General features: G+C 42.1%; 1 protein-coding gene across 7 annotated transcripts in view; it reads right to left on the bottom strand.

Annotated features, from left to right (window-relative positions):
• DNM3 (dynamin 3) overlaps nucleotides 1–26655 on the bottom strand; it is a 328780-nt gene that overhangs the window by 88668 nt on the left and 213457 nt on the right. For all 7 annotated transcript variants that reach the window (XM_029081396.2, XM_029081391.2, XM_029081392.2 and 4 more), the window contains 2 exons: nucleotides 21300–21409; nucleotides 830–941 (listed from right to left, as the gene is read on the bottom strand). In XM_029081396.2, coding sequence (XP_028937229.1) covers nucleotides 830–941; nucleotides 21300–21409 — 222 coding nt within the window. The remainder of the gene's footprint in view (nucleotides 1–829; nucleotides 942–21299; nucleotides 21410–26655) is intronic.

Genomic DNA, 26655 nt, shown 5'->3' with positions numbered 1-26655 from the left:
TGGTGGCGGCAGACAGTGGCCCCAAGAGTTCTGAATTGAAGTCCAAATTCACTTGAGAGAGGGCCCACGTCCCTCATGAGTTTGGATACAAACTCATTGTCAGGAGAGCATTGCCATTGAATAATAATAATAATAATGATGGTACTTGTTAAGTGCTTACTATGTGCCAAGCACTGTTCTAAGCACTGGGGTAAACATAAATTAATCAGGATAGACACAGTCCCTGTCCCACATAGGGCTCACACTCTTAATATCCATTTTACAGATGAGGCCCAGAGAAGTTAAGCGACTTACCCAAGGTCACACAGCAGAGAAGTGGCGAAGCTGGAATTAGAACCCAGGTCCTTCTGACATCCAGGCCTGTGCTCTACCCCCTAAACCACGCCGCTTCTCTAACCAAAGGACTGCTATACAACCATTACTTGTATATAAATACACACCAACCCCCCACAGATGTAGCCAAGACTTTTCTGTTCCTCTAATAATGTGAAAGTGACTTATTTTCATTATTGACATGCACCACCTTCACAGTGCTGATATGAATCATCAGAGAGGAAGCAAGAGGGCTGTAGCCAGTACATTTCTAATGGTTTAACTGAAAATTATTTTTGAATTCCAAAAAGGAATTCTCTCTAGGGCTGACTTCACAGAGATCACATTTTAGCAGGTGGCCAAGTTCTTAATCAAATAGGGAGGTTACCATCTAACAGAAAAAGCATAATCGACTGGGGCATTTAGAGAGATGACTTCACTCAAATATTGCAGAATCCTTAGTCAAAGCGGTTCCTTGACCAGAGTTAAAAAACAAAAGCAGAGTGGTTCGACTTACTAAGGATTTGTCAGGATAGACGCCGGCTCGGAGCAGAGAGGCCTTCCAGCAATCCACATCCTCCTGGGTGTCGCATGCTAGCTCAAGGAAGCGGTAGTCCTTGTATACATTTCTAGAAGGGAGAAACAGTTTTCTGTTAAACTGCATCTTTGTCATTCTGAGGTATGACAACCAACAACAAAATCTGTGGATACGGTAATAAAATAGCACCTCCGGCACTTGGGGCTCCCCAAAAATGTTTAACTGCAATTGTTCTTTGTCGATGGTTGGAGTGGTCTAAGAATGTAGTGAACAAACCTACTGTATCTGATGAAAATAACATCCTGAATAGTGAATCCACCGATTTATTCAGAGAGACACGGCAGATTCGATCCAAGCTCGGCTAATGAGCTTAAATGAATCATGGTGGCTCACTGAGGGACCTTCTCTGGATGCAGAAATCTATACTGTTTAGGAGTCCATTTTCCCCACTTCTAAACTTCATAAGGTAACTAAAGTGAACTTTGTCGAAGGAATGATTTCTGTTAAAGCCTCGCGACCGCTATCCGGCATTTAAATGTAACGTCACATCATTCTTCCAAACAAGAAAAACAATATAAATTAAGCAACAATGTGACTCCCAAGCATAATTTCTCTTCTTTTTTAGCCATTTCTTCCAAGAGTATTTTGAATGGTAATTGTTTCCAAAGATTTTTCTCATATGTTTGTCTTGTAGGCTTTAATGATAACTCACTCACATGTTGACAATTCAGAATGTAAAAAAGAAATTATTGTAGATGTGTTGGTCAGCAGTCTTTGGAGAAAGGGCTGAAAGGTCTGAGTGGAGCTAAGTAAACGCATCTTGCTAGATCTTGTATATAATGGAATCAGCTTTCCACTTGCAGATGAATTATTTTCCTAGAAGCAACAGATCAGTATTTTTGGATGCTCTAGATAATCATAAACTGGTCAAGCTTGTAGCAAGTAGAAATAAGTAGGGATTGCCAGGTATCCTGGGAATCTGTATGAGTCGAGTTTTGTAGGTCAGAATTTAAATCTAAAAGGTAGCGGCACCACAGCTTTCTGTTTTGCAGCTTAATTCACTTTGGGGAAAAAACAACAACTATAAAAGCCTTAATGGAATGGACCCATGACAAAAGCATATTTCATTTTCAGAAAAATGGGCAAGACCGTAAGTACACTTCTCACCCATCTGTTACCTTAATTTAGATTCTACTCCTTGAAAAATTACAAGATGATGCCCCCCCCCCTCCCCCTGCATCTATCAGTGGCATTTATTGAGAGCTTTCTGTATGCAGAGTACTGTACTAAGCACTTGGTACACAAGGAACTTACAAGTCTAGAGGGGAAGACACAATAAAATCAATTACGATACGTACTTCAGTGGAATGAAGCAAAGAAAATCCTTCAAGAATCAAATTCATCTCCACGGGTCTACAACTGCTTTTGGTCACAATAAATAGGATTTCCATCTTGCTAGACCAGCCCCCACCACGCAAGGGGATTTATTTCCAGGAGCAGATGTGTGGAAGGACTTGGGCCAGTGAAAATCGTGAGACCTCCAACCCACTGCTGCTTAAGGAAGTAGAAATATGTCTAAAAATTGATCACACTGGGGAGGGGAGGGTGGGTGTGGCACCAGGGTAGGTGCCTGAGGCTGAAGAGGGCAAAAGTGGATTTACCCATTGTCTACTTTGTCCCCTAACCCTCACCCACTGCAGGGACTGCCCGGCCATAGCTTTGGGCAGGGAGAATCCTGGGATGATTGGAAGGTTTAGGAATATATATAACAGAATTCATTGTCATAGTCACACTGTGGATACAGGAAATTAAAATATGACCCGGCTTCCAACCTTCCAAAGGTTTTACTCCAGGAGGAACTCTTTCCCGAAAAGTCTTATTTTCCCCACAACCTGTCCTGACCTCCTCTTTCTCCCACTTCTCAACTGTTTCTCCAGAAGAGGTCTCTTGCTAGATCTCTAAGTCACCCGAGAAGCAGTGTGGCTTAGTGGCAAGAGCACAGGCTTGGAAGTTCGAGGTAGGTGGGTTTTAATCTCGGCACCGCCACGTGTCTGCTCTGAGGCCTTGGGCAAGTCACTTAACTTTTCTGGGCCTCAGGTACCTAATCTGTAAAATGGGGATTGAGACTGGGAGCCCCATGTGGGACAGGGACTGTGTCCAACCTGGTTACTTTGTAAGTACCCCAGTGCTTAGAACAGTGCTTGGCATATAATAAGCGTTCAACAAATACCATAATTATTATTATTATTATAAATCTGCCCCCTCTAACCTGCATGGGGACCCCTGCGTCCCTCCAGTATTATTTGATTTGGGCACCTTAACACTGCACAAGTATCTGGCGATAATGAGTCAATAAATTAAGCAATCAACTATTTATTGAGCACTTGCTATGGTCTCACCACTGTGCTAGGCAATTAGGACACTACAATGTAATGGATTTGGTAGACATTCCCTACCCACAAGGAATTTACCACCTAGAAAGAATACTCTAAAGAGGCTATACTTCAAAGAATACATTTCACTTTTCTTCCCAGGCAGTGTGACTATTTCATAAGACTGTGCTTCCTATCTTTCCATTTAACCTATCCCAGAAGTTCCTCCTTTTCTCACAAAATATTCCCCTCCAGTTACCTCACTTTTCCAACATGAGTATAACTTTCCTTCATTAAGATTTCTATAGAAAGTGCAGACCCTATTTGGATACCCACGTACCATCTCTTTATTCACTGCATTTTTAAAGTAGAAGGAACAAAGGGAAATAAACTGAACTGCAAAGCTCATTCCTAGAAGGGCTTCACCAATAAACATATATCTCGGTTTAATTTTGCTCATCAACACATAGTCTAGTACTTTTATCAATCGAGTTCCATTAATTTAGGGCCATAAAGGCAAAATTTATCCAGAAATAAGGTATCTGGAATTTGCCTAACATCAATGTTTTAACTACATCCTGCAAAGGAGCAAAATCCAACATTCTAAAATGCATACCGTAAAGAAAATCTCACAGGAAGAAGGCTGCTATAGGGAATCATAAACTTGGTATTTTAACATGAACTCCCTTTAATATCAGGATTTAGCCTTGCTTCCAGGAAAGCTTAGCAGATGTGGAAATTTTCACTTCTCTTTCACATATTACTGGATTTAATTTTAAAGAAAGAATATGAGCAAAAAAAAATTCATTCATGTGCAACAAACCTATTGAAAACAAGCAAGTGCATATTTTTAACCACAAGATACACAGAATAACTTCAGCTCCCTTAAAAAAAGTTAATTGAAGGAGTGAGCATGGTACCCTCTCCATTTTTATTCCATTTAAAACATACAACCTCCCTTGCTAAACTTCAAACGTATTTCCTTTAAGTCTCAGCTAAAGGAGGGAACTGACTGAGTTAATTCCAAAATAAGAAACCCCTAAGAACAATTGAGATGGGCACTGGAGAGTAGCAATTGGAAGCCACTTAGGAACCAAAACCTCAATTCGGTCCTCCCCTTCTATTTCCTACAGGTGAAACCCTTAAAAAAGGTAAGATGCTCAGTTCTGGACATCATAACTTAAAGTAGAATGGGACAATTAGTAGAGAATTCAGATGAGGGCCCTAAAAAATGATTTAAAAGTCTGAAAGAGTCTCAGAAAAAATGTTAAAAGGAACAGAACTTAAATCAGTTTGGTTGGTCAATTAGGGTATTTATCAAGGGCTGACAATGTGCCAAAGCATTATGCTAAGTGCTGAAGATACAAATGAACTCAGAGATTGGAAAGAATACATTTTGAGAGTTAACCTAATAATGGTCTTAAAGCAGAGTCTATTTGTTTTGTTTTTTTCAGCAGAAAAGTATGGGAACAGAATTCCTGCCCTTCCTTTAAAGGGAAAGGTGAAAAATGCACAGTAGATAGCAGCAAGAAAGCAAACCCCTAAAATTGTAAAGATTTTGCAGAAAATGGAATTTTAAAAAAAAATCTCCCTGCTTGTTTCATTACCTAAAGCTATTCAGGATCTCTCAGCTCCGGTCTCGAGGAAAATAAAAAATCGAGGCATCTGGATTGAACAAATAAGCTTGAATCGAGAATTTGAGAAGGAGCTTGGCCTCGTGGTTAAAGCATGGGCCTGGGAGTCAGAGAACCTGGGTGTTGTTCCTGGCTCTGCAACTTGTCCACTGTGTGGCAAGTAACTCCACTTCTCTGTGACTCAGTTACCTCATCTGTAAAATAGGGATTAACACTGTGAGCCTCACGTGGGCCATGGACCAATCTGATTGGCTTGATTAGCTTGAATCTAACCCTAAGGCTTAGTACAGTAACTGGCATATAGTAATTGCTTAACAGATTCCATAAAAAAAGAGAATTCAACAGTTCTAGAACTTTTTTGAATAGAAAATAATGTCCTGCCTTCAAGGATATGGAAGGTCAGCATGCTGAAGAAGTCCAGCTAGTCACCTCCAATACTGAGAACAGGAAAGGAACAAGTGGTTTGCAAATGTAGTGTTAAGGATTTAGATTAAATATAAGGAAGAATTTTCTTAGAGTGAGGATTGCTGACGTATTGGAATAAATTAACAATGGAAGATTAGCCCTAAGATTCTCTGATTCTACAGATTAATGGAAGGGGTGAAAGAGCAAAATAATTTATTTGGACAGATTTTCACAGGTGCCAACTGAGTGGCTGAGTTTGCTGGAAGGTGAAAAACCTCTGTCGTTTTGACAAAACAAAAACAAAGCTTACAAAACCTTGCTCACCATGTTACAAAGCAAACAATGTGACAAGGAAAATCTAGATGAAAACGCTAGAGCTTAACAAAATACACTGATATTAAAGAAGGCGAAGGGAGCAAGATGGAAGATAAATAGCAAGCTGCATCAAAATGACCTCAGAAACTCAACAAATCACCTATCGATTCCTGCCTATGTATTAAGTGCTAAGAGAAATGCAGTGTTTTAATCTATCAATAGTTTCCCTCTTCCCGTTTCTGAGACAGAGGGCAAGAGGACTGGGGTGTCAAGTGAGGCAAAATGGGCATCTTGACCTTGGAAGGGGGTCCCCAAACCACATCCATCGACCGATGATTGGAAGGACAGTGAAAAGTGGGGCAAAAGGCAGAGAGCAGGCATCAAAAAAGCTCAGATTCCTTTTTTCTGCATCACCATTCCCCCTCTTCCAAAGTTGAACATGAGAAAATTCAGTCTCCCAAACAGACAATAAGCACTGGGAAGGAAGCCGTGCAAATTACACATGGAGAAAGAGGGAGTAAATACTGCTCGCCCACTGCCCTGGCCGAGACCCAAGATTTGAGGAATAAAAATCTCCCATTGGGAAGGGGAAGTACAAAACAGGGAGATGCAAATAGGACAGAGATATCAGTGGGGAGAGTTCCAATCTGTTTCACAGTCTGTGTTCCCCAGTATTTAAACATAGGACAGTATTTCATTTCCAAATCTGTCAAATTATCATGAAGACCCAATGGAATAGGGCTCAATTTGTCTTCCGCTGGGCACTAACAGTGTTCAAGTTACAAATCTCCTTACTTCTTAGACAATTCTTTCCAGCATTAAACTCGGAAATGCTTGTTTCTGGACTATGTATTATTCTCAAGGGACATGTCCTTAGATTCATAAACCAATCACTTGGTAACTGGATCACAACAGAGGCAGATCTAGAATCTAGTTTAGGATGATTTCCTGCTGTAGTTTTCTGTTCTGCACACAGTAAGTGCTCAGTAAATACCAGTGATTGATAGTTCTGGTTTGGATGGCCAGTTTGGAAGAGGCACTTACGGTAAAGGAAGTCTACCAACTCTATAATATTGTACTCTCTCAAGAGCTTAGTACATTACTCTGCACACAGCAAATGCTCAGTAAGTATCACTGAATGATCAAAGCAGATCTATTTACTCCATATTGACGCAGCATGATACTCCAGGTTTTTGACTGCATAATTTCTGCAGGAACAAATCCAAGTCATAGTGATTGCAGGCTAAAAGTAGGAAGATGGTTATTAATGGTTGAAACATTTAGTGGACTGTTAAGTGCCAGGTATTCTCTTTTCCATTTCCTCTCTGCAGAGGACAAATGCTGCTTTGTAGCACGAACTGCAGTGGTTGTCAAACTGTCCTTCTAATCCCTGCCTTCTGCCATTTCTGAAGGGACATATCTGCGGTCAGATGTTTTCTTCACAATTCCCATCTCTAGACCGTAAACTCGTTGTGGGCAGGGAACGTGTCTGATAATTGTTATACTGTACTCTCCCAAGCGTTTAGTACATTGCTTTGCACACTCACAGTAAGCGCTCAATAAATACGATTGAATGAATGAACATTCCCTGTTTAAGCCCAATTTAGCAATGTCCTGGGAGCTGAGGCCTAGGCCAAACCCATGAAGCCAATCAGATCCCAAACCTGGGATCTCCTTGAATGCTTACTTGAGCTTGGTTCCTGAATACAGAGCTCTGAATACACCACTAACCCAGATGGTAACTTTGCATCTGACCTTGGTTCCCTAATAACCAGACCAAGAACTCCAATGACCCCTTGATGAGGTAGGGAATTAATGTTTTCACATTTTGGTGATGATGAAACCTCTTGTATATTACAGGAAACACACACACACTCTCTCCTTATGTTCATTATAAATCTGAATATACCTCAGATGTATATTTATTGTGGCGTATACAAAATACTTCACTAATAACAGCCTTTTTTTTTCAGATGACCATGCAGTACAAAACACTGCAAGCCCCCAAGCCCACAAATCTAAAGTCTGTTTTTTTTCCAGGTCCTTTGAATTTCAAAGAAATGAAGTTTGACTATATATAATACGTAGTATAAAATAAACAAATTCTAAAGAGTATATATAAAGAGATTTATTGAAAATCCCTGCAATGTCTTTGTTTGGTCTAAGAAGGTGACTCTTCCCAAACATGCTCCAAATAACACGTGTAAAAGACAATGAAGAGGACCCAGTCAAAAGATGATGGATACTAACAAGCCCGATCTAAACACGGCAATTCTTTTATACTTGAGGAGGAGAAGAAAATGATATCCAGCCTGGTAGAGTTGTGTTTATAAAGCCAGATTGCTAATGAAAATAAGCAAGGCAAATTTCAACAACAGAAAATTGGCCCAACTCCCTGGGTGAAGGATGGAAAGGCTGATCTCACAACTGGGGAAAAGTCACGGTGATAACAGAAACGACCCAAAAAGCACATTTTAACCTCCAAATTAAATCACTCACTTGAGCCTGCTGGGATTATCCTCCTGTCAGCGTGGGATGGGAATCATAATGGAAATGCTGACAGACCTTGACGGCGGCAGAGTGAATGGTGCCAATATGACAGGATTTGAGCTTGTGTAATTATGAAATGGACGGGGTTTCTAACAGCATTCCAATTTTAGCTGGAGGTTGGAATAAGGATGGGGAGTCTGTCCAAGGAAGAATTTTGTTTTATCTTTCAGTGCGCAAAATGCATTTTATGACATTGTAGGGTCCTCCCCCTCCACAATTCTCCCTTCTTCCCTCTATTTCCCAGTCTGCCCTCATCTCTCCTCTGATCTCCCTAACCCTTCCTCTTATCCATTCCTTCCCTTTCTCCTCCATTTCTACTGACAATTGCCTTGCCTGCTTCTCCACTCCCACCTCCCCCACCAAAATCAGAAAGCCTTTAGAACGACACCGGTTGGTAGAGGGTGAAAACGCCCTATTTCTTCACGCGACATCCGAAGCTGAACAGGAACAAATGTGGCATGCAATCCACGGCCCACTGGCTGATGTTACTTGCCAGCGTATTCCACTGGCCAACAGGAGCTCACTTCCTTTACTGAGAACTAGGAGTTAAAATCCTTACTCTAGCCAGGAGTTCTCTGATCTACGTATGGCATTATCTGAACATTAAATTGACAGTTGTGATGGGGTAAGGTAAGGGGGAAATCTAATGCGATGGCAAGCATGGTTCATTTCTCTACTCTTGGCAAAAGAATTCACCTTCTCGGCAACCCGGAACCATAAAAGTGCCTATCAAACTCATCCTACTTGGGAATATGTTTGAGAATGAATGGGGTGATGGGCAAGAGCACAGCATGACGGCTCTACTAGTTAGGCATCGAAACTACTTGTAGGGACGCCAGGACCGAGAAGACCCCTCACTCCTGCCCTCACCACATCCTGGGACAAGAGAGTCTGAGAGAAGATCCTTAGATTGTCGGCTCCTTGAAGGCAAGGATGGTGTCGCTGAGTGTTGCCTTGTGCCTGGTACAGTGCTCAATAAATGTTGAGAGTGATGAAGATGACTATGAGGGAAATAAACAAAACCTTCAGATATTCCATTTCCAAATCGGTCTGACCTTTGTATCAGCACCAGATACGAGATGGGTTTGGTCCAAGGAGCCCGAAAGGGTAGGCTGACACCGGGCCAAACTTTCTTGGGCTAGAGAACGTTCCATCAGTCCGGCCAACTACTTTTCTCTTAGCGCTACTTTTAGCGCCCCCCGCGGGGGTGGGGGCTGTGAGGTTCAACCATACAGATGCAGTAGTGCTCCTGAAAATGAACCAAATTAAGCCCAACCCAAACTTCTGGTTGGATCAACTTGTGATCCAGGTGGGTCCCCTCAGCTGTGGTCTGGACTGGGTCTGGAGCAGACTGAGATGGGATTGGGCTTCAGACTCCTGACCTGTTCTGATCTCTATTCTCTGTGATGAGACTGATATGTAAAAGGGAGCCCACATTCATCCCTCACCTTAAAATGGCATGTACAGGGCAAGGGAAGATAAATAAATGCGTTTTTGTTTGTTTGTTTTCCACTGTTGGAGGGGAGGGGGAAGAGAACATATGAAGGGGAGGGCTAATCATGTTTCCGTAGAAAACGTCCATGCACGTCATTTACAGTAAAGTGAGAAATGACACTACCCCATGAAAAGCATAATTACATATCACCTAACCACAAATTCACTCTTTTCCGAGACTCTTTTGGCCACCCAAGTACTTGTTTTTAATTCAGGGTGCCAGAACTGTAAAAACTGACAGCTCATCAAAATCCAGAATGATTTCAAAAAGCAGCACATTTTTGGGTGTGAAACAACCACCATCTTGCAATTAATTGGTACTTCAAACTGTTTCCCAAATTCCAAACAAAATATCACGGACACTTATATCCCCCCCAAAATATGCTACCTATTACAGAGTATTCATATGACACTTTAATGCAAGTGGTTCCACTCAGACATTCATTGACATCCATTTAACTTAAACACAAAAAGAAATGGGCAGAAACAGTGTTCAGATGCCCCAAAGCAACATCTGAAGCTGATCCTAGAGCACTGCATGTGAACAATGCTTTGCTTGAAATTCTATGAAAAATAATGACAGTTTTCAAACCCAGGCAGTTACAAAATGAGAGAAAAAGAAATAATAAGGCCAATGCAGTTAGGGCCCTGCAAATATTTTCTTTATGAAACCATCCATCTGCTCCGAGTTAGCTGCTATGTGTGACTAACATTTTCTACCAAGGCGTGTGTCATTTCAGCTCTCTTTGCTGAGCTTGTGTGTGTTAATTAAAATTAATTACACATGCCTCTGAATAGTTTCCCTCTGAATCCAGGGGCTATCTAAGCCAGAAAAATCTAAACAGAAGAATATCATTTTTGATTCAATAGGTGAACTACAAAGCTTTAGGTCTCCCCTTGGCAGGTAGACTCAGCTAAGCTACCCTTTGTAGGGAAGTTTCTTCCTTACTAAATCAACTGAAGACAAATAAGACTGGAGATGCAATGTTTTGTTTTAAGTATGCCCGATATTTTAGCAGGCAGTAATAAAACCGGGCTCCAACTTGATTTTCCATGAATGCCACAGTCACCTAAGAAAGTGAAAACTCCCAAAAAACACGTGAGCAGAGGTTATTGTAGGTTCTGGCTGAGACTTAACAGAACATTTTCAGAGCCAGTAGCTCCGAGGCAGGGGTTACTGCTCTACATCATCAAATGAGATGTTATAATAGCCTTACTAACAATAATGGAAAACAATAGGATTTGCCTAAGGGAGCGGGGCCTGAGTTTATTTAACTGAGATTAGATTTATATGGCAGACGAGTTTATTATTATTATTGTTATTATTTGTTAAGCACTTACTAAAAAATGCTAAGCACTGTCCTAAGCGCTGGGATGGATAAAAGTTAATCGGGTCAGATACAGTCCTTACCCAACATGGGGTACACAGTCTAAGTAGGAGGGAAACAGTTGAACTCTTTTTATGGTATTTATTATGTGCCGAGCACTTATAGCTCGGTCCCCACATTACAGCTGTGGAAGCCGAGGCACAGAGAAGCTAAGTGGATTGTCAAAGGTCACCCAGCAAGCAAGTGGCAGAGCTGGGATTAGAACCCAAGTCCCCGATGCCCAGGCCCGTGCTCTTTCCACTAGGCCATGCCGCTTCCCTCCTTTTCTTATCACTCTACTCACTCACAACTGCTGTTTTTGTCAGTGTGACTTTTATGGTCTCCCTAATTATTTGCTTTACTGACTCAGCCAGTATTCTACCACCCACCATCAAACCCAGATTACTGTCATTCAGCCACTAAAATGTACCGCTACATCAGGCTGGAGAGGGAGGAGATCCCTCCTTAATGGTAAAATAATTCAAGTATTTGTAAGTCTTCCTTTGTTTTAGGCCCAGCCAATACGCAAACTGCGGTTAATAAAAGCTCTTCCTCCTGAATTCCTCACCAAGACAGCTCAGTAGAGAATCGAGTTTCCCCCATCCACAGAGTTCGTCGTTTCACAACTGCTTAACTCGATACTCAATATACAGGTCAGGTACCCAGTGGTTAAAATGGATGACTGGGCTCATTTATTTTGCTTATTAGACGGCTAAGGACGAACTCTACCACTTCTGAAAATGATTTCCAAATTGGCCCTAATTTTAAAGATCTAACTTTTCTATTAGGCAGAGGACAACTTTTTTTATGCCCAACTTTTTTCTCAAGACCTCACACCCTTCTAATGATTTCAGTCTTGATGTGCGTCCTTTGCACTACCCCTAACTCCCAGAGAACAGAATTTTGAGGTGCTGCTGTGGTTTTCCATTCCCTCTCACGTCCCATTTCCCATTGGCTTTACTTCAAGGTTGCCTGGCGTCGCCATAGTTCTTTGCAGCATTTTCACAGCTTGTGACTGCTCCCCTATCGTTAATGAACAGCAGCTGGGACTATTTTACAGTGCCCGAGTGGTGACACACTTGTCTCCCAGGCTACAGTTCTAGTCTGGGGGAGGCGGGGGGGAAGAGGGGAGGCGGCGGGAAAGTGCCAATCAGCAAATAGTTTTACGGGAAATAGGTGGGGAATGGGGAAAGTGTTTGTTCTGAAATCCTAGAAGAAAAGTAAACTTGCTGGGAAAGACAAAATTTCTTTTTGGTTCTTGAACTTTGCACAGACGTCTTGGGCTCATTCATCAATACAGTCCTTGGATCCGAACTTATTGTACACGAGGGCTTAATGTACGGTGACCAAAAATCCTGGCTGGCAGCACTGGTTGTTGCAAATTCAACACGGGGCTAAATCGTCGGGAAACGGGGAAGCGGAGCCGAGCTGTTGATTCAGCCCTATCAACTCCTTAGCTTTCAAACCAAAAAGCTTCTTTGGAGAAAGCAGGGTCTTATTTTGCTAGACAAATCGACCTATTTTACATACATGCGCCTTAAGCACATGGAATCCTTCCTAAGCTTTTAATGGCTTTGTGCATGGCTAGAAATATCAGCCAACTATCCCTCCCTCTAAAGAGTCGGGAATCTTCGTCTATATGGGACATCGAACCGTAATTTCAATTCGTGGCTTAATTTAAAAACCAATGAGCGGAATTTAAATTGATTGCTTCAAGCCACAGACTTTTCCTACACCAGCAGTTATTTTGCCTTTCAGAAGAATTTATCTTAGCTGTGAAATCAATTGTCTCAGGCCTCGTTCAGGAAAACATTTCCAAATCACATTTGATTTCTGTCACGGTACTACTAACGTCTGGAATAAATCAAACTGGCAGACATTATATGTTGTCCTATCCGTCTCCCTTCAGCCTGCCATTTTAAACCTGTTTTTCCCAGCCTCTTCAGTTCAGCGAACCTGGGGCTCTCCCAGTAATGGCATTTCACAACTGGAGAGCCTTTTATACATAGAAAGCCCCCCGCCCCCCAAAAATGGGACTGTAGGGGACATAATCAGGAAACTATTGAAATGTGCACTATCAGAACCATATGTCTGCAGCATACCTCTATAGTGAGAGATTGTAAAAGGAAGAAAGAACACTCACCCACCAAGTTTTCTGATTAAAAGGAGACTTGGCTTTAACAACTGTAGGACGAAATATGCTTTTGCGTGTATGCTAAACACATTCTCCTTCCATATCCCAGAGTCTGTCACTTTAGATTTATAGAAGGGAGTAAACGTGACTCCAATGCTGTGGTTCTACCATAGCTTCCAAACTTTGTACAAACTTTGTAGCTCTAGCAAAAACAGCTAAAGGAACCACATGTTTAAGGATGGAAAATACTGTAGTGCCTAGTACAGTCCTGATTTTGGCCATACTCTTTCTCATCCTCCTTACCGTTCTATTTTTTCCACTACCTACAGATGAAAGAAAACCTTCATGGTCTGAAATTCCCTGTAGTTTGTCAAAAAGCAATGGAGGAATGTAGTCTTGGCAAGGTTTAGAGTACAAACCTATCACCTATCACCCATTTCTGAATTATGCCTGTAAAATAATATTTAAAATGGATTTTCATTATGGCCTCATTCATAAAAGTTTGTGATCCATAACAAGATGATACCGGGGGCCTGTATCCTATGCCTGCACCACCACGACCTAGTTCTATGGATTATAAATTTGTCTCAGGGAATAATTCTCAGATTATTTATGACGATTTTGAGGGAAAATATTAAACTCCTCTCCCTCCTAGATATAAATGATGTTCTCATCCATCACTGAACTCTGAAGTCTCAATATATCAATATCATTCTGAGTTCCTGTGTACAAAGCATGCACTGTGGGGAGGGAATGTGTCTGTTTGTTATATTGTACTCTCCCAAGTGCTTAGTACAGTGTTCTGTGCACAGTAAGTGCTCAATAAATACGACTGACTGAATGAATGAATACAAAGTTAGAAGACATGATCCTTGCCCTCAAATAACTTAGAATTTAATGTAGGGGGGAAGACAGACACAGACTAATTAGGACAGAATGAAAACGAGATTGGAAAAATGGATATGTGGAGAAATGAGTGCTTTAATAATAGAGTATATCTGTCTAAATGTATAGAAGTGCAGTGGGTAGTTGGGAGTGTATAAGCGCAGAGAGAAGCAGCATGGCCTAGAGGATAGAGCAGTGATCTGAGAGTCCAAAGGACCTGGGTTCTAATCCTGGTTCTGCCACTTGCCTGCTGTGTGACTTTGGACAAGTCATCTCACTTCTTTGTGCCTCAGTTACCTCATCTGTAAAATGAGGATTAAGACTGCGAGCCCCATGTGGGACATGGACTGTGTCCAATCTGATTAGCTTGGTCTACCCCGGTGCTTAATACGGTGCCTGGAACATTGTAAGTACTTGACAAATACCATAAATAAAAACGGGGTACAAAAATGACGAACTGGCAGTCGATAGGGAATGACTTGGGACCAAGAAAAGTCACTGTGGAAGTCCTCCTGGAGGTAATGGGTTTTGAGGAATATTTGAAAATGGCGGGAGACCTTTGTTCTGGCAGATTTGAAGGGGGAACTCCAGACGAGAGGAAGGGCAGTGAATGAGAGGCAGGAGAGTGGAGAATGAGCTACAGAGAGAAGGTAAGCTTAAGAGGAATGAAGAATGCAAGCTGGACTATAGGAGGAGGAGAGACTGGTTAGGGAGAGAGCTATTGGAGCATCAGAGAGCCAACCAATGGTCAGGAGTTTCTGCTTGATGTGGAGAGAAATGAGCCACCATTTCAGGTTTTTGAGGTGTCTCATTTTTAGAAGGTTCCCTCAGAGCCAAAAGGCAGCAGAGGGGAACAACATGGCCTAATGGATAAAGCATGGGCCTGGGAGCCCAAGGGCCTGGGTTCTTATCCAAGTTTCACCGCTTGCCTACTCTCAGATCCTTGAGCAAGTCCCTATGCTTCAGTTTCCTCAACTGTAAAATGGGGATTTAATATAATAAAAATGTTACTATTTGTTAAGCGCCGACTATGTGCAGAGCACTGTTCTAAGCGCTGGGGTAGACACAGGGTAATGAGGTTGTCCCACTGAGGCTCTCAGTCTTAATCCCCATTTTACAGATGATGTAACTGAGGCACAGAGAGGTTAAGTGACTCGCCCATCGTCACACAGCTGACAAGTGGCAGAGCCGGAATTCTAACCCATGACCTCTGACACCCAAGCCTGTGCTCTTTCCACTGAGCCTCCTACTTGACTGTGAGCCTCTTGTGGCACTGGGACTATGTCCCAACTCATTAACTTGCATCTGCCCCGGCACTTAAAACAGTACTTGTCACATAGTAAGCGCTTAATAAATACCATTAAAAAAACAGAGGCTGATACATATCTCCCATCCACAGAAAGGTGGATATCCTTATCATCAGCAGTTATTGAGCACCTATTGCTCTATTTATTGCCATTGTTCTTGTCTGTCCGTCTCCCCCGATTAGACTGTAAGCCCGTCAAACGGCAGGGGCTGTCTCTGTTGCCGACTTGTTCATCCCAAGCGCTTAGTACAGTGCTCTGCACATAGTAAGCGCTCAATAAATACTATTGAATGAATGAATGAACCTATTGCATGATCTAGTGGATACATCACAAGCCTGGGAGTCAGAAGGGCCTGGGTTCTAATTCTGGCTCTGCCACTTGTTGGCTATGCGACCTTGGGCGAATCACTTAACCTCTCTGAGCCTGTTAACTCATCTGTAAAATGGGGATTAAGAATATGAGTCCCATGTGGGACATGGATAGTGTCCAACCTGATTAGCTTGTATCTACCCCAGCACTTAGAACAGTTCTCAAGGTGTAGCAAGCGCTTAACAAATCCCATCATCAACCTATTGTATACAGAGCATATGGTATTTGGTGTACACCTGAAAGAAGTGCAAGATGCAATCTTCATCCTTGAGGAGCTTTACTGAGCTCGTTGTGGGCAGTGATGGTCTCTATTGCTCTTTTGATTTTCCCAAGCACTTAGTACAGTGGTCTGCACCCAGTAAGCGCTCAATAAATACGATTGAATGGATGAATAGAAACAAGGTGACTGTCCATCTAGCTTTGTCCTGGACAGTAATGTTTTCAGTTGGTCTATCCTTGATCCATAAGAATTTAGCACTGGACTCCTTTATGGCCAGTATTGCTATTTTTCAGCATTCAGTTACCCTCTTGCTTCCATGTCCTATACTTTGGAAGTAGCACCCGTGCTCAGAGGGACTTGGGGAAGGGCACATAAAATCTCTAGAGTGAGTAGAAAATGTTCTAGGTCCAAGACACCTAAGGTACTTCCACCAAATGGAACTGACGACTCCATCATGTTACACAGTGTATCTTGGGCGGTGCACATGACATCATGTGTGTGGGTCTCTGGGTTTTGTATTTTAGAGAGCCATCACTGACCACTCTAGATAGAAGTATCCTAAAAACCTCACGAATGTGTCAGAGGACTGCGCATCATCGATTAAGCAAATCAAAACGAATCTATCACCAAAGCTAACATGAAAGAACAATGTTTTCTTTTCAGAATGACAAAAGAAAACCCAGAGAATATCCAGGAATCACCATGTAGCTGTCCCACAAGCCACTTGGGAGAAACAGATCCAAGTTGATTATAGGAACCAATAATAATAATGTTGGTATTTGGTAAGCGCTTACTAGGTGCAGAGCACTGTTCTAAGCACTGGGGGAGATACAAGGTAATCAGGTTGTCCCTCGTGAGGCTCACAGTGAGGCTCACAGTCTTAATCCCCATTTTACAGATGAGGTAACTGAGGCACCGAGAAGTGAAGTGACTTGCCCACAGTCACACAGCTGACAAGTGGCAGAGGCAGAATTCGAACCCATGACCTCTGACTCCCAAGCCCGGCTCTTTCCACTGAGCCACCAACATATCTTGGGCCAAGTGGCCCTTAGCATCACCCCAAAGTTGCAGAACTTCTGGGGAGAGCCAAGACCAGACAACTCTAATAATTCATTAGATGGGGCTCTACTGATTGTATGTCATTATTGTCCCAGTGGCAAATGAAACCAAAAAATCAGATGAACATGTAGAAACATACAGCCATTTGTCAAAAAAAGCCCAGAAATCACTTATTCTGGAGATTAAGAGTGGCTTGCCATGGTATGATTGTGAGAGAAAAACACTGGAAAGATATTAGATTCTAGAGTTGTGTCTCTCCTGCCACCTCTGAAAATAAATCCGAGAAGCAGCATGGCTCAGTGGAAGGAGCGTGGACCTGACAGTCAGGGGACCCGGGTTCTATTCCTAGCTCTATCACTTGTCCGCTCTGTGCCTCCATTAAGTCATCTGTAAAATAGGGATTAAGACTGTGAGTCCTACGTGGGACAGAGAGTGTGTTCATCTGGCTTATTTAGTATCTGCCCCAGCTCTTCCCACAGTGCCTGCTACATCCTAAGCGCTTAACCAACACCATAAAGAAATTTTTAAAATAATTCAGAAGGATTCTGGAATGATTATATGTACAGAAAACTTTATGTAGGCTTAATTCATCATCTGAATGTAAAGCGCATTCACCTTGATAGCTGAAGTCACTGCTACCAGGAATAAAACCTTTCATTTAAGAAAATCCGGCTCCAAAAAAACCTGTTTAGAATGGCTCAAAAAGAAGTTTCACCAGCCTAGTAAAGGCTGTATTAATATTCCATGACACTGAGTCCTTTTTAAGGGAGAATGTTAAATGCATCAATTCCCATACACACCTGATGATTAGAAGCCACAGAGAAGCCATTTCACTCTTTATAGTGGAAAGCTGAAAGAGCAACAAAATAAGCTCGTAGCAACAAAGTCTGTCACTCAGGCTGAAGGAGTAATTTGTCAGCGGCATGGGGGTGGAAGGGTGAATGGGTGGAAAGGAAAAGGAGTGAGGAGGAACTAAGGAAGAAAAGGGGAAGTGTACTCTACCAAGGGCTTAGTATAGTGCTCTGCCCACAGCAAACGCTCAATAAATACCACTGATTGATTGATTCGCAGCTCCAGGAAACATTAAGTTCTGCCAAAACATGTTTCCTCTAAATGTCCTGGCGAGAATGTTAAGGAAATTGAGGGGTGTTCAGTGAGGCTGTTTAGTTATGCCATACCTCGGCATCAGAAGAAACGGTTGGGCTCATGGTCTCCGAAGAGGTGAGCAGTACAGCACAGGTTTGCCTTAATGCGGGCATTAACAAAAACACAACCCTCAGGTTCGAGGAGAACTGGATGCATTTCAAACATCTGCTTGGAAGGTCCAGAATCGGATCCTTTCTGTTTCTTTTTCCGAGACCTCTGCCTGATAAAACTGGCCATTCGGATCCACTCCGGCGAGGCCCCGGGTGAGCTGGGTGCTTTAAGATTTCCAGATGGAGGGACTCTGTTGCCTTTACTCTCAGCTGGTTTATAATACAATCAGGGCTCCAACTAGCCTGTTATTAAACTTCACTATTTGCTCAAGTTTAATCAGAGTTCTTGCTTACAGAAATGAGATCATACAGGAAATGGGACTCCTCCTTCAAAGACCAGAACAGAGGCACAGTTTTTCGAGGAATGCTACTTGAGCACTGGTCCGGTCCCAAACTGACAGACGTCTCCAAGATCCAGAGATTTTTTGACTACATTGGCATCACTGAACATGTCTCCCCTACAGAGATATAGGATTCCCTATCATCACTGATGCTTTATTGAGCAGAGAGCTGAAAAGACACTGAGAAAATCAGAGAGAAGAGAGACGACGGCAGTGCTTGTTCCCAAGTGAAGGAGACCAAATAAATAGACCGGCACTAAAATATCAAGAGGGGGAACAACTGTCAGCAGCTGAGAGGATTCCATTCTCCATTCCCAGCTTTGCATCGTCCTGGAAGATTGCTTGATCATTTCCTTAAAAGCCTTAATGGATTGTTCCTAAACTCTGCAGTGTGGAGTAAACACCTCCATGAGACAGGAAATCTCTCTTGGCAAGGTGCCTCTGCTCTCTATCCTAACTGGAGGAGGAAAGGACACGAAGAGGTGGTGACAAGAGGGAGGAGGAGAGAGTGGGAAAGAGGTCTTCTTTCACATGCCCCCCATCAATTAGGACAACAACCCTGTGGCCGTATGTTTAGGTTTTTCTCCCCTTTCCCAGTGACAGTTTCCACATGGGTCATTTCACTGTAATGACTCCTGCCTGAGAAGCAGAGTTGCCTAGGGGGAAGATCACAGGCCTGGTAGTCAGAGGACCCGGGTTCTAATCCCAGCTCTGTTACTTCCGTGGCTCAGTGGAAAGAGCCCGGGCTTTGGAGTCAGAGGTCATGGGTTCCAAACCTGGCTCTGCCACTTGTCAGCTGTGTGACTGTGGGCAAGTCACTTAACTTCTCTGTGCCTCAGTTATCTCATCTGTAAAATGGGGATTAAAATGGGGATTAAGACTGTGAGCCCCACATGGGACAACCTGATTCCCCTGTGTCTACCCCAGTGCTTAAAACAGTGCTCTGCACATAGTATGCGCTTAACAAATACCAACATTATTATTATTATTATTACTTGCCTGCTGTGTGACCTTGAGCAAGTCACATCTTCTCTGTGCCTCAGTAACCTCATCTGTAAAATGAAGAGTAAATACCTGTTCTCCCTCCTACTTGTGTCTGACCACCTTGGGAGAGTCACTTAACTCCTCTGTGCCTCAGTTTCCTCAAGTGCAAAATGGGTATTCAATACCTGTCCTCCCTCCTACTTAGACTATGAGCCTCATGTCCAACCTGATTAACTTGTATCTATCCTAGTGCTTAGAACAGTGTTTGACTTATAGTAAGTGGTTAACAAACACTATCATTATTATTATCTCAGCATTTAGAACCATTCTTGACACATAGTAAGTGCTTAACAAATACCACAATTATTATTTTTACTACCTCCTTAATCCTCGGATGAATTTCCGGAGAATACAGGTAGTGAAACTATAATATTAAACTTATTGTGGGCAGGGAATGAGTCTGTTAATTGTTGTATTGTACTCTCCCAAGCGCTCAGTTCAGTGCTCTGCACACAGTAAGCACTCAATAAATATGATCGAATGAATGAATTAATAAGGGTTTGAAGTTAGGGTTGTTGGGTGTCTATGGGCAAATAGCCACTTAATAGCCCATCCCTACTAACCTGCCGATTGTGGTGCTTGAGGGAGAGATCGTGTTGACCGGCCCTGAGTTGGTACTCTCCCCTGTGTGCCACCCATCAGTTGGCAGCCCGGCGTGACGCCTCAACTAGCAGTCGGTCCTCCCTGATCCTGAGAACTCAGACTTCACAACTGAAGGCCAGAATGTGGGCAAGGGCTGAGTTTGTCCTAGAAGCAAATTCTGCAGGCAGCTGACAGGATGGAATACACCCCAAACTGAAAGGATATTCCGCCTAAAAAGGTACTCTTGTGTTCTAGGCACAATCTTGTTTGCTAATGCTTTTTGGGTGTTTTTTTTTTTTAATGGTGCTTGTTAAGCACTTACTATTTGCAAGGCGCTGTAGGAAGTGGTGGGGTAGATACAAGCTAATCAGGTTGAATACAGTCCATGTCCCTGATGGGGTTCACAGCCTCAATTCCCATTTTACAGATGAAGTAACTGAGGCCCAGAGAAGTTAAATGACTTTCCCAGGGTCACAAAGAAGCAAGTGGCAGAGCCGGGATCAGAATCCAGGTCCTTCTGACTCCCAGGTCCGTGTTCTATTCTCTAGACCATGCTGCTTCCCCAGGCTTCTCCTCTTTTCTTACTGATTTAATCACATTTATTTCCTTTCCCTTCTTGAATTCATAGGGCAATTCTTAACGGGACCTCAGAATAATCCTAATAGAGTATATTCCCCAGAGATTGAAACAGGACCTATATCTATACATTCAAAGATCCTTCTTTACTGTCTCTTTTAAGGCCTCATTTAAACAAAATCTATCCACTATGGTTAATGGCTATTAAAATTAAAAACCCTAATAATTGTAGAAATATTAAATGTACTTTAAGAAAGGCATACTTTGGGTGAATTAGATTTGGTATTTCTGAAAGAAGGGAAATAAATTAAATGGCTTCTGAAACTCTCTGTCGGACTTAGGATTTTAAGTTACCCCAAACTGCAAATCAAGGTGGAGGATGAAATTGTGAAAAATCAATGCTAGGAAAATGATTAAAATGCTGACCACATAAGAGAAGGACTACATCTGATTTCCAATGGAATCTACTGGAAATATAGTCCTTAAACTAGGGTCGTCAGCAAAATGCATGAAAGGAGTAACAAGCTCTATTATCTTACCTTTGCTCCGTGTTAAAGAGTGCAAAGATATGCTTGCTGGACATAAAGCTCTTTTCTACATCTCGTACTTTCAGGTTATCCAAGGGAAGCATGTATTTCTTCTCTTTTTCCTATTAAAAAAGAACAAGAGAAAACTTGGCTCTTAGAAAAGGTCTCAAGTGTGTCAGAAGAAATTCAACAATGGAGTCTTAGTCTTAGCTACTGTACCTTGATACTTGATACTTAGATGTAGAGAACCTAGCGATGCTCAACATATGGCACCGGGAAGAAAGAGTATGGGGAGCAGAGAGAGGGAGAATCAAAAGGGAGGAGGGAGGGATGAGAGGACGAAGGAAACATATGGCCCTCCATCTTTTCCCCCTTTTAGTGGGTCCCCTCAGATGTTTTAAAATGTTAGTCTGATATTAAGAATTTAACCATCTGCTAATATTTAACAGAAATGTTCTGGTCCTAATTCAATGAGAAATGCCAGATGTATTTCATTTCATATTTTATTTGCAGCCTAAGCAGTTTTGATAGGCAGGGATGGAAACAGGAGGACATCAGTGGATAGTGCCCCCACACTCTGAGATAGAGTTCAGAGGGTATCTCCCTGTGTTGGGTCAAGAATGAAATGTGAAACCAGCAGAAAGATATTCCTTAAAATGGCTGACCTCCTTGGAAACAGATACCTCAGAAGTTAACTCAGACCAATGTGCTTTAGAATTGTCCGGGGTTTGGGGAAGGAAATGGTCTATGAAGTGATACGGGTTGCTGATGGGACAAAGTCAATATTGAAGAAATTAATGGAAAGTTAAGTTTACTAGAGGAAACTTACTTTTACTCCTTAGGAAAGTAAAAAAAGTTGCCTTTTATTCACGTGTCTACCTACTTCAGGACCCAGAGCACTCAATTAGAAACCCCAAATTACACTTCAGTAATTTCACACCCAACATCCTTGAGTGGGGGAGCCCGGTTCTAATCTTGGCTCCACCACTTCTCTGCTTTGTGACCTCGGGCAAGTCACTTCACTTCTCTGGGCCTCGGTTACCTCATCTGTAAAATGGGGATTGAGACTGTGAGACCCACTTGGGACAGGGACTGTGTCCAAGCTTATTCGCTTGTATCCACCCCAGCGCTTAGTACAGTACCTGGTATGTAGTAAGCGCTTAACTAATACCACAATTATTATATTATTAATTTATGTACTGCTACTACATGCATGGATTCTTAGAATTGGCACTTGCAATTCTCTGAAAATAATCAGTCTGAAAAAGCCTTGAGGCCCCCTCAGTTCTCTTGGTGCCCATGGCAGGTGGCCAGCCACAACACTCAAAAAAAACAAAAACCTCTGTCACGTGCTTTATGCCAGCACCTGGCTTCACATGACAATGTCATTTGGATGCCATATTTGCAGAAGCCCACCTGATTCCATCTAAACTTCAAGCATTTCTCCAGGATAGCCTGGCCCTCCCAAACCACTTCAGCGTCACTGTTTCCCAGCCGAGATCCTTCCTGGCTATAGACCTCAGCAACAGGAGTCACGGCAGAAGAGGGCTCGGTGTTGAAAATCTAAATGCTGGACAATAGGCTCCCCATGCCGAATCTGTACTGGACAGCTTAAAACCTGATGACTGGCTTACCTACCCTGACAGGTCGATCTGGGGGTGGGGATAAGAATAATAATAATAATAAATAATAATGGTATTTGTACAAGCTTGTCCCATGTGGGGCTCACAGTCCTAGTCTCCATTTTACAGATGAGGTAACTGAGGCACAGAAGTGAAGTGACTTGCCCAAAGTCACACAGCTGACAAGTGGCAGAGCCTGGATTTGAACCCACGATCTCTGACTCCTGAGCCCGGGCTCTTTCCACTAAGCCACTCCGCTTGGGACCTCCTAGTGTCCAGAGTGGCCCTGGATGAATCATTATAGACCTGAATCATTATCAGTCCAGATGCTTCTTTGGATTGTTTGGTTTTGAGATCCCCAGTCTGCTCTACACAAGCCCAGGGGGCTGACTCGGTGCTGGTTCTGCCGAGTTACTGCGCCCCCACCCTAAACCCGCCTGAAACGAACGTAGACCGAACCAGGCTCAGGACTACCATGTGGCCCGGAGCCTGGTCAAATCCCACCCTATGCCCATCTCGGAGCTGGGAAAAGATTGTGGAGGGCGAAAGTTCACTAGGAAATTTGTCCCATGGCGTTCGATTTGTTCTGGACATCCATTCAACATATACCCTTGGTGTTAGTTTAGATTATAGCTGCAGGCTTTAGTTACCATGTTTTACTCCCATCTTGGGAATATGATGGAAATTGCTTTTTCTTCAGAGTTCGGGGGTATTTAGGAGAAATTCCAATATCCTGAAGTTACTGAAGATTGGCCAGCAAGCACAGGGTCACCTCTAATAGGTGATAATCAACTGAAACTGGAAATTTAAGGAAGGAAATTTGACAGTGCTGCAGAGCCCACTCTTCCTATTGACATTTGTTAAGCTATTTCAAAAATAATAATAATGAGATGCAAGGATTTTTCAAGTGAATGGAAACACAGCCAATTCAAGTTCAAATGCAAATACCATCGACCCAGTGAATATTCTTTATTGGACATTTTCCAGCTCCCTAAATTTATCCAGCTGGAAATATATACATATATATATATGTATGCATGTGTATGTGCATATATATTTATACATGCACACACACACATATATATATATATATATATATATATACACACACGTATATTAATGTACCATCCACTTCAACCTTTTGGATTGAAGCATTTGCCTTTTAATGGGAAATCTGCATTTCATCGTAAAGATGGAACACAACGTCCTTGGCTTAGTTATTCTCCAGAGAAGCCGGCACTTTTTGTTTGTACTGTAATGCTTAGCGGAGAGTAAAGAGACGAATTCCAGCAAATTTATTTCACGCATGAAAGCCTGGAGGAATACATACGTGCAGACAGAGGAACGAGAAATACATAACCTCTACTTAAAGTGTTCTGAAAACAACATAATGAAAACTTTGGGAGGTGACACAACCAAACTCGCATTTCCCGATCAGGAATCCTGAGGCAGGAACAAGTAAAAGGAAAAAAAAAAGAGAGCAGTATGAAATTGCGGGATAGATTTAATTAAAGTCATCAGTAAAGAAAGGCTCCGTTTCCAGGAAGTAAAAGAACTGGGTACAGGTTTAAGCAATGAAATCACGTATCATGGGACGTTGCTTAAATTCCTGTTTATTTTAGGAAAGCACAATGCCCTGTTCTTAGAATACCTTGAACGGGTACTCACCAGGACAAAGAAAAACAGTAGGGGAAGAAAATTTTCTGAAACAGCAATGAATGAGGCTGGGGTATCCCATCGGTGGCTTTCGGCAGCAGATGTCTCCACTAAATTTAAAAGAGGCCAACCGAGGCCTCTGATCAAGGACCCTGTTACTTCTCCTGATAATGCTTTGGAATGGGCAAGCCCCATTCTGATGGCTTGTGGTAGCAGCCGCCAACATAGAATGGCATTCAAAACTGATTCTGATTGCCTGTGGCACTTTCCAAAGAGCACTATGGAGAAGGCTCCTATTATAGCAGTAGTAATAATAACAATAATGATAATAATAATAGCGGTATTTATCAAATGCTTACTATGTATCAAGCCCTGTACTAAGCCCTGGAGTGGATACAGGATCATTTGGGTTGGCCACAGTCCCCGTTCCTCATCGGGCTCACAATCTAAGCAAGAGGAAGAACAGGTACTGAATCGCCATTTTACAGATGAAGACACGAAGGCACAGAGAAATGACTTGCCCCAAATCACAAAGCAGGCAAGTGGCAGAGCTGAGATGAGAACTCAGGCTCTCTGACTCCAAAGCTCGTGCGCTTTCCATTAGGTCACAGAGCTTGTATTTCTGACCTCTTAAAACCTTCATTTTCTTTCGGCTAAAGTAGAATTTGACTAGATTGTAGACTGCCTTCAGATATTTCTAACCTGTTTAAACACATCAATTGATATTTTGAGAGCTTAATACTCAAGTGGGCAGGGAATGTGTCTGTTTACTATTGTGTTGTCCTCTCCCAAGAGCTCAATACAGTGCTTTGCATACAGTAAGTGCTCAATAAATATCGTTGAATGAATAATAATGATAATAATAACAAAAACCATTCTGAATTTGTGTCATGCTTTTCTTCTCAAAATACTTTCACACAAAAAATCAGAGAAGTTTGCTAATATTACTACGTTATGTCATCTCAAAAGTAAATCTGTTCATCACCATCATCTATGGTATTTAATCATTCAATCGTATTTTTTAAGCGCTTCACTATGTGCAGAGCACTGTACTAAGTGCTTGGGAGAGTACTGTGCAACAGCGTTAGTAGTTATGTTCCCTGCCCACAACAAGCTTACAGTCTAGAGGGGAAGGCAGACAATAAGATAAATAATTTATAATATGTTTATAGCTTACTTAAATTCAAACACTAGGAAAAATAGTTGGCAGATTTTCTGGGATCGATCAGTCAGTCAATCAGTGACATTTTTGAGTGGTTATTGTGCACACAGCACTGATCAAAACAGTGCGATAGAATTGATAGAATTGATCGCGGACCATGGAGGGCTTACAATCTAAAGGGGGAGGGAGACATGATATAAAATTATAGATAGGTAAATGGCAGAGTGAAACATAGGTACACAAGTGCTGAGGGGCTGGGGACTGAGGGTAAATCTCTGTGTTTATGGGGTACACAGTAAGAAAACCATAAATATCATTACTCGATTGATTAAGAACTCAATGGTAGGAAAAACGATAGCCTCTGTGAGAAATTTCTTTCCAGAATTGCACATGTGAAAAATGCATTTGAAATAAGATATTAATCTGGGACAAAACGTTCACAGTTCAATGGATACTGTTGTTGAAAATGACAGAACTCAAAATGAGGTTGGCATATCGCCTCTCGAGTCAAAAATCTTTAGTCGTAAAGTCTCATCTGCTTCATTTCACTTAAAAGATCATTTCAACAGTTAACAAGTTTATTCGCGGTATCTGAAAGCTGAATCGAAAGATTTTACCAAGAAATCGGACAGATTGAAACAATCGCTCCCGAAAGACTACCAAGGCCCAAAAGGAGAGAAGCAAGGCCAATCATCATACTGACGAGCCACAAGGACCACAGATTAAAGGGAAAATGTGATTACTTGGTGCAATTGTTCAGGGTTGCCATAACATTTTAAAACATTCCAAATTTTATAGCAATGCTTCTGACAATATTTTCCTAGTTCATATAAGGGTTGCATGTAAAAAAAAAGTCTCTCTACTTAAAAGAATTAAAAAACAAATTCAGAAAGGGACACAGTGAAGAAGAGCTAGATAATTTCATTTT

Source organism: Ornithorhynchus anatinus, chromosome 16, assembly GCF_004115215.2.
Source record: "Ornithorhynchus anatinus isolate Pmale09 chromosome 16, mOrnAna1.pri.v4, whole genome shotgun sequence".
Classification (NCBI taxonomy): Eukaryota; Metazoa; Chordata; class Mammalia; order Monotremata; family Ornithorhynchidae; genus Ornithorhynchus; species Ornithorhynchus anatinus.
The sequence above is the reverse complement of the archived record's forward strand: the minus strand, read 5'-3'. Positions and strand labels throughout refer to the sequence as shown.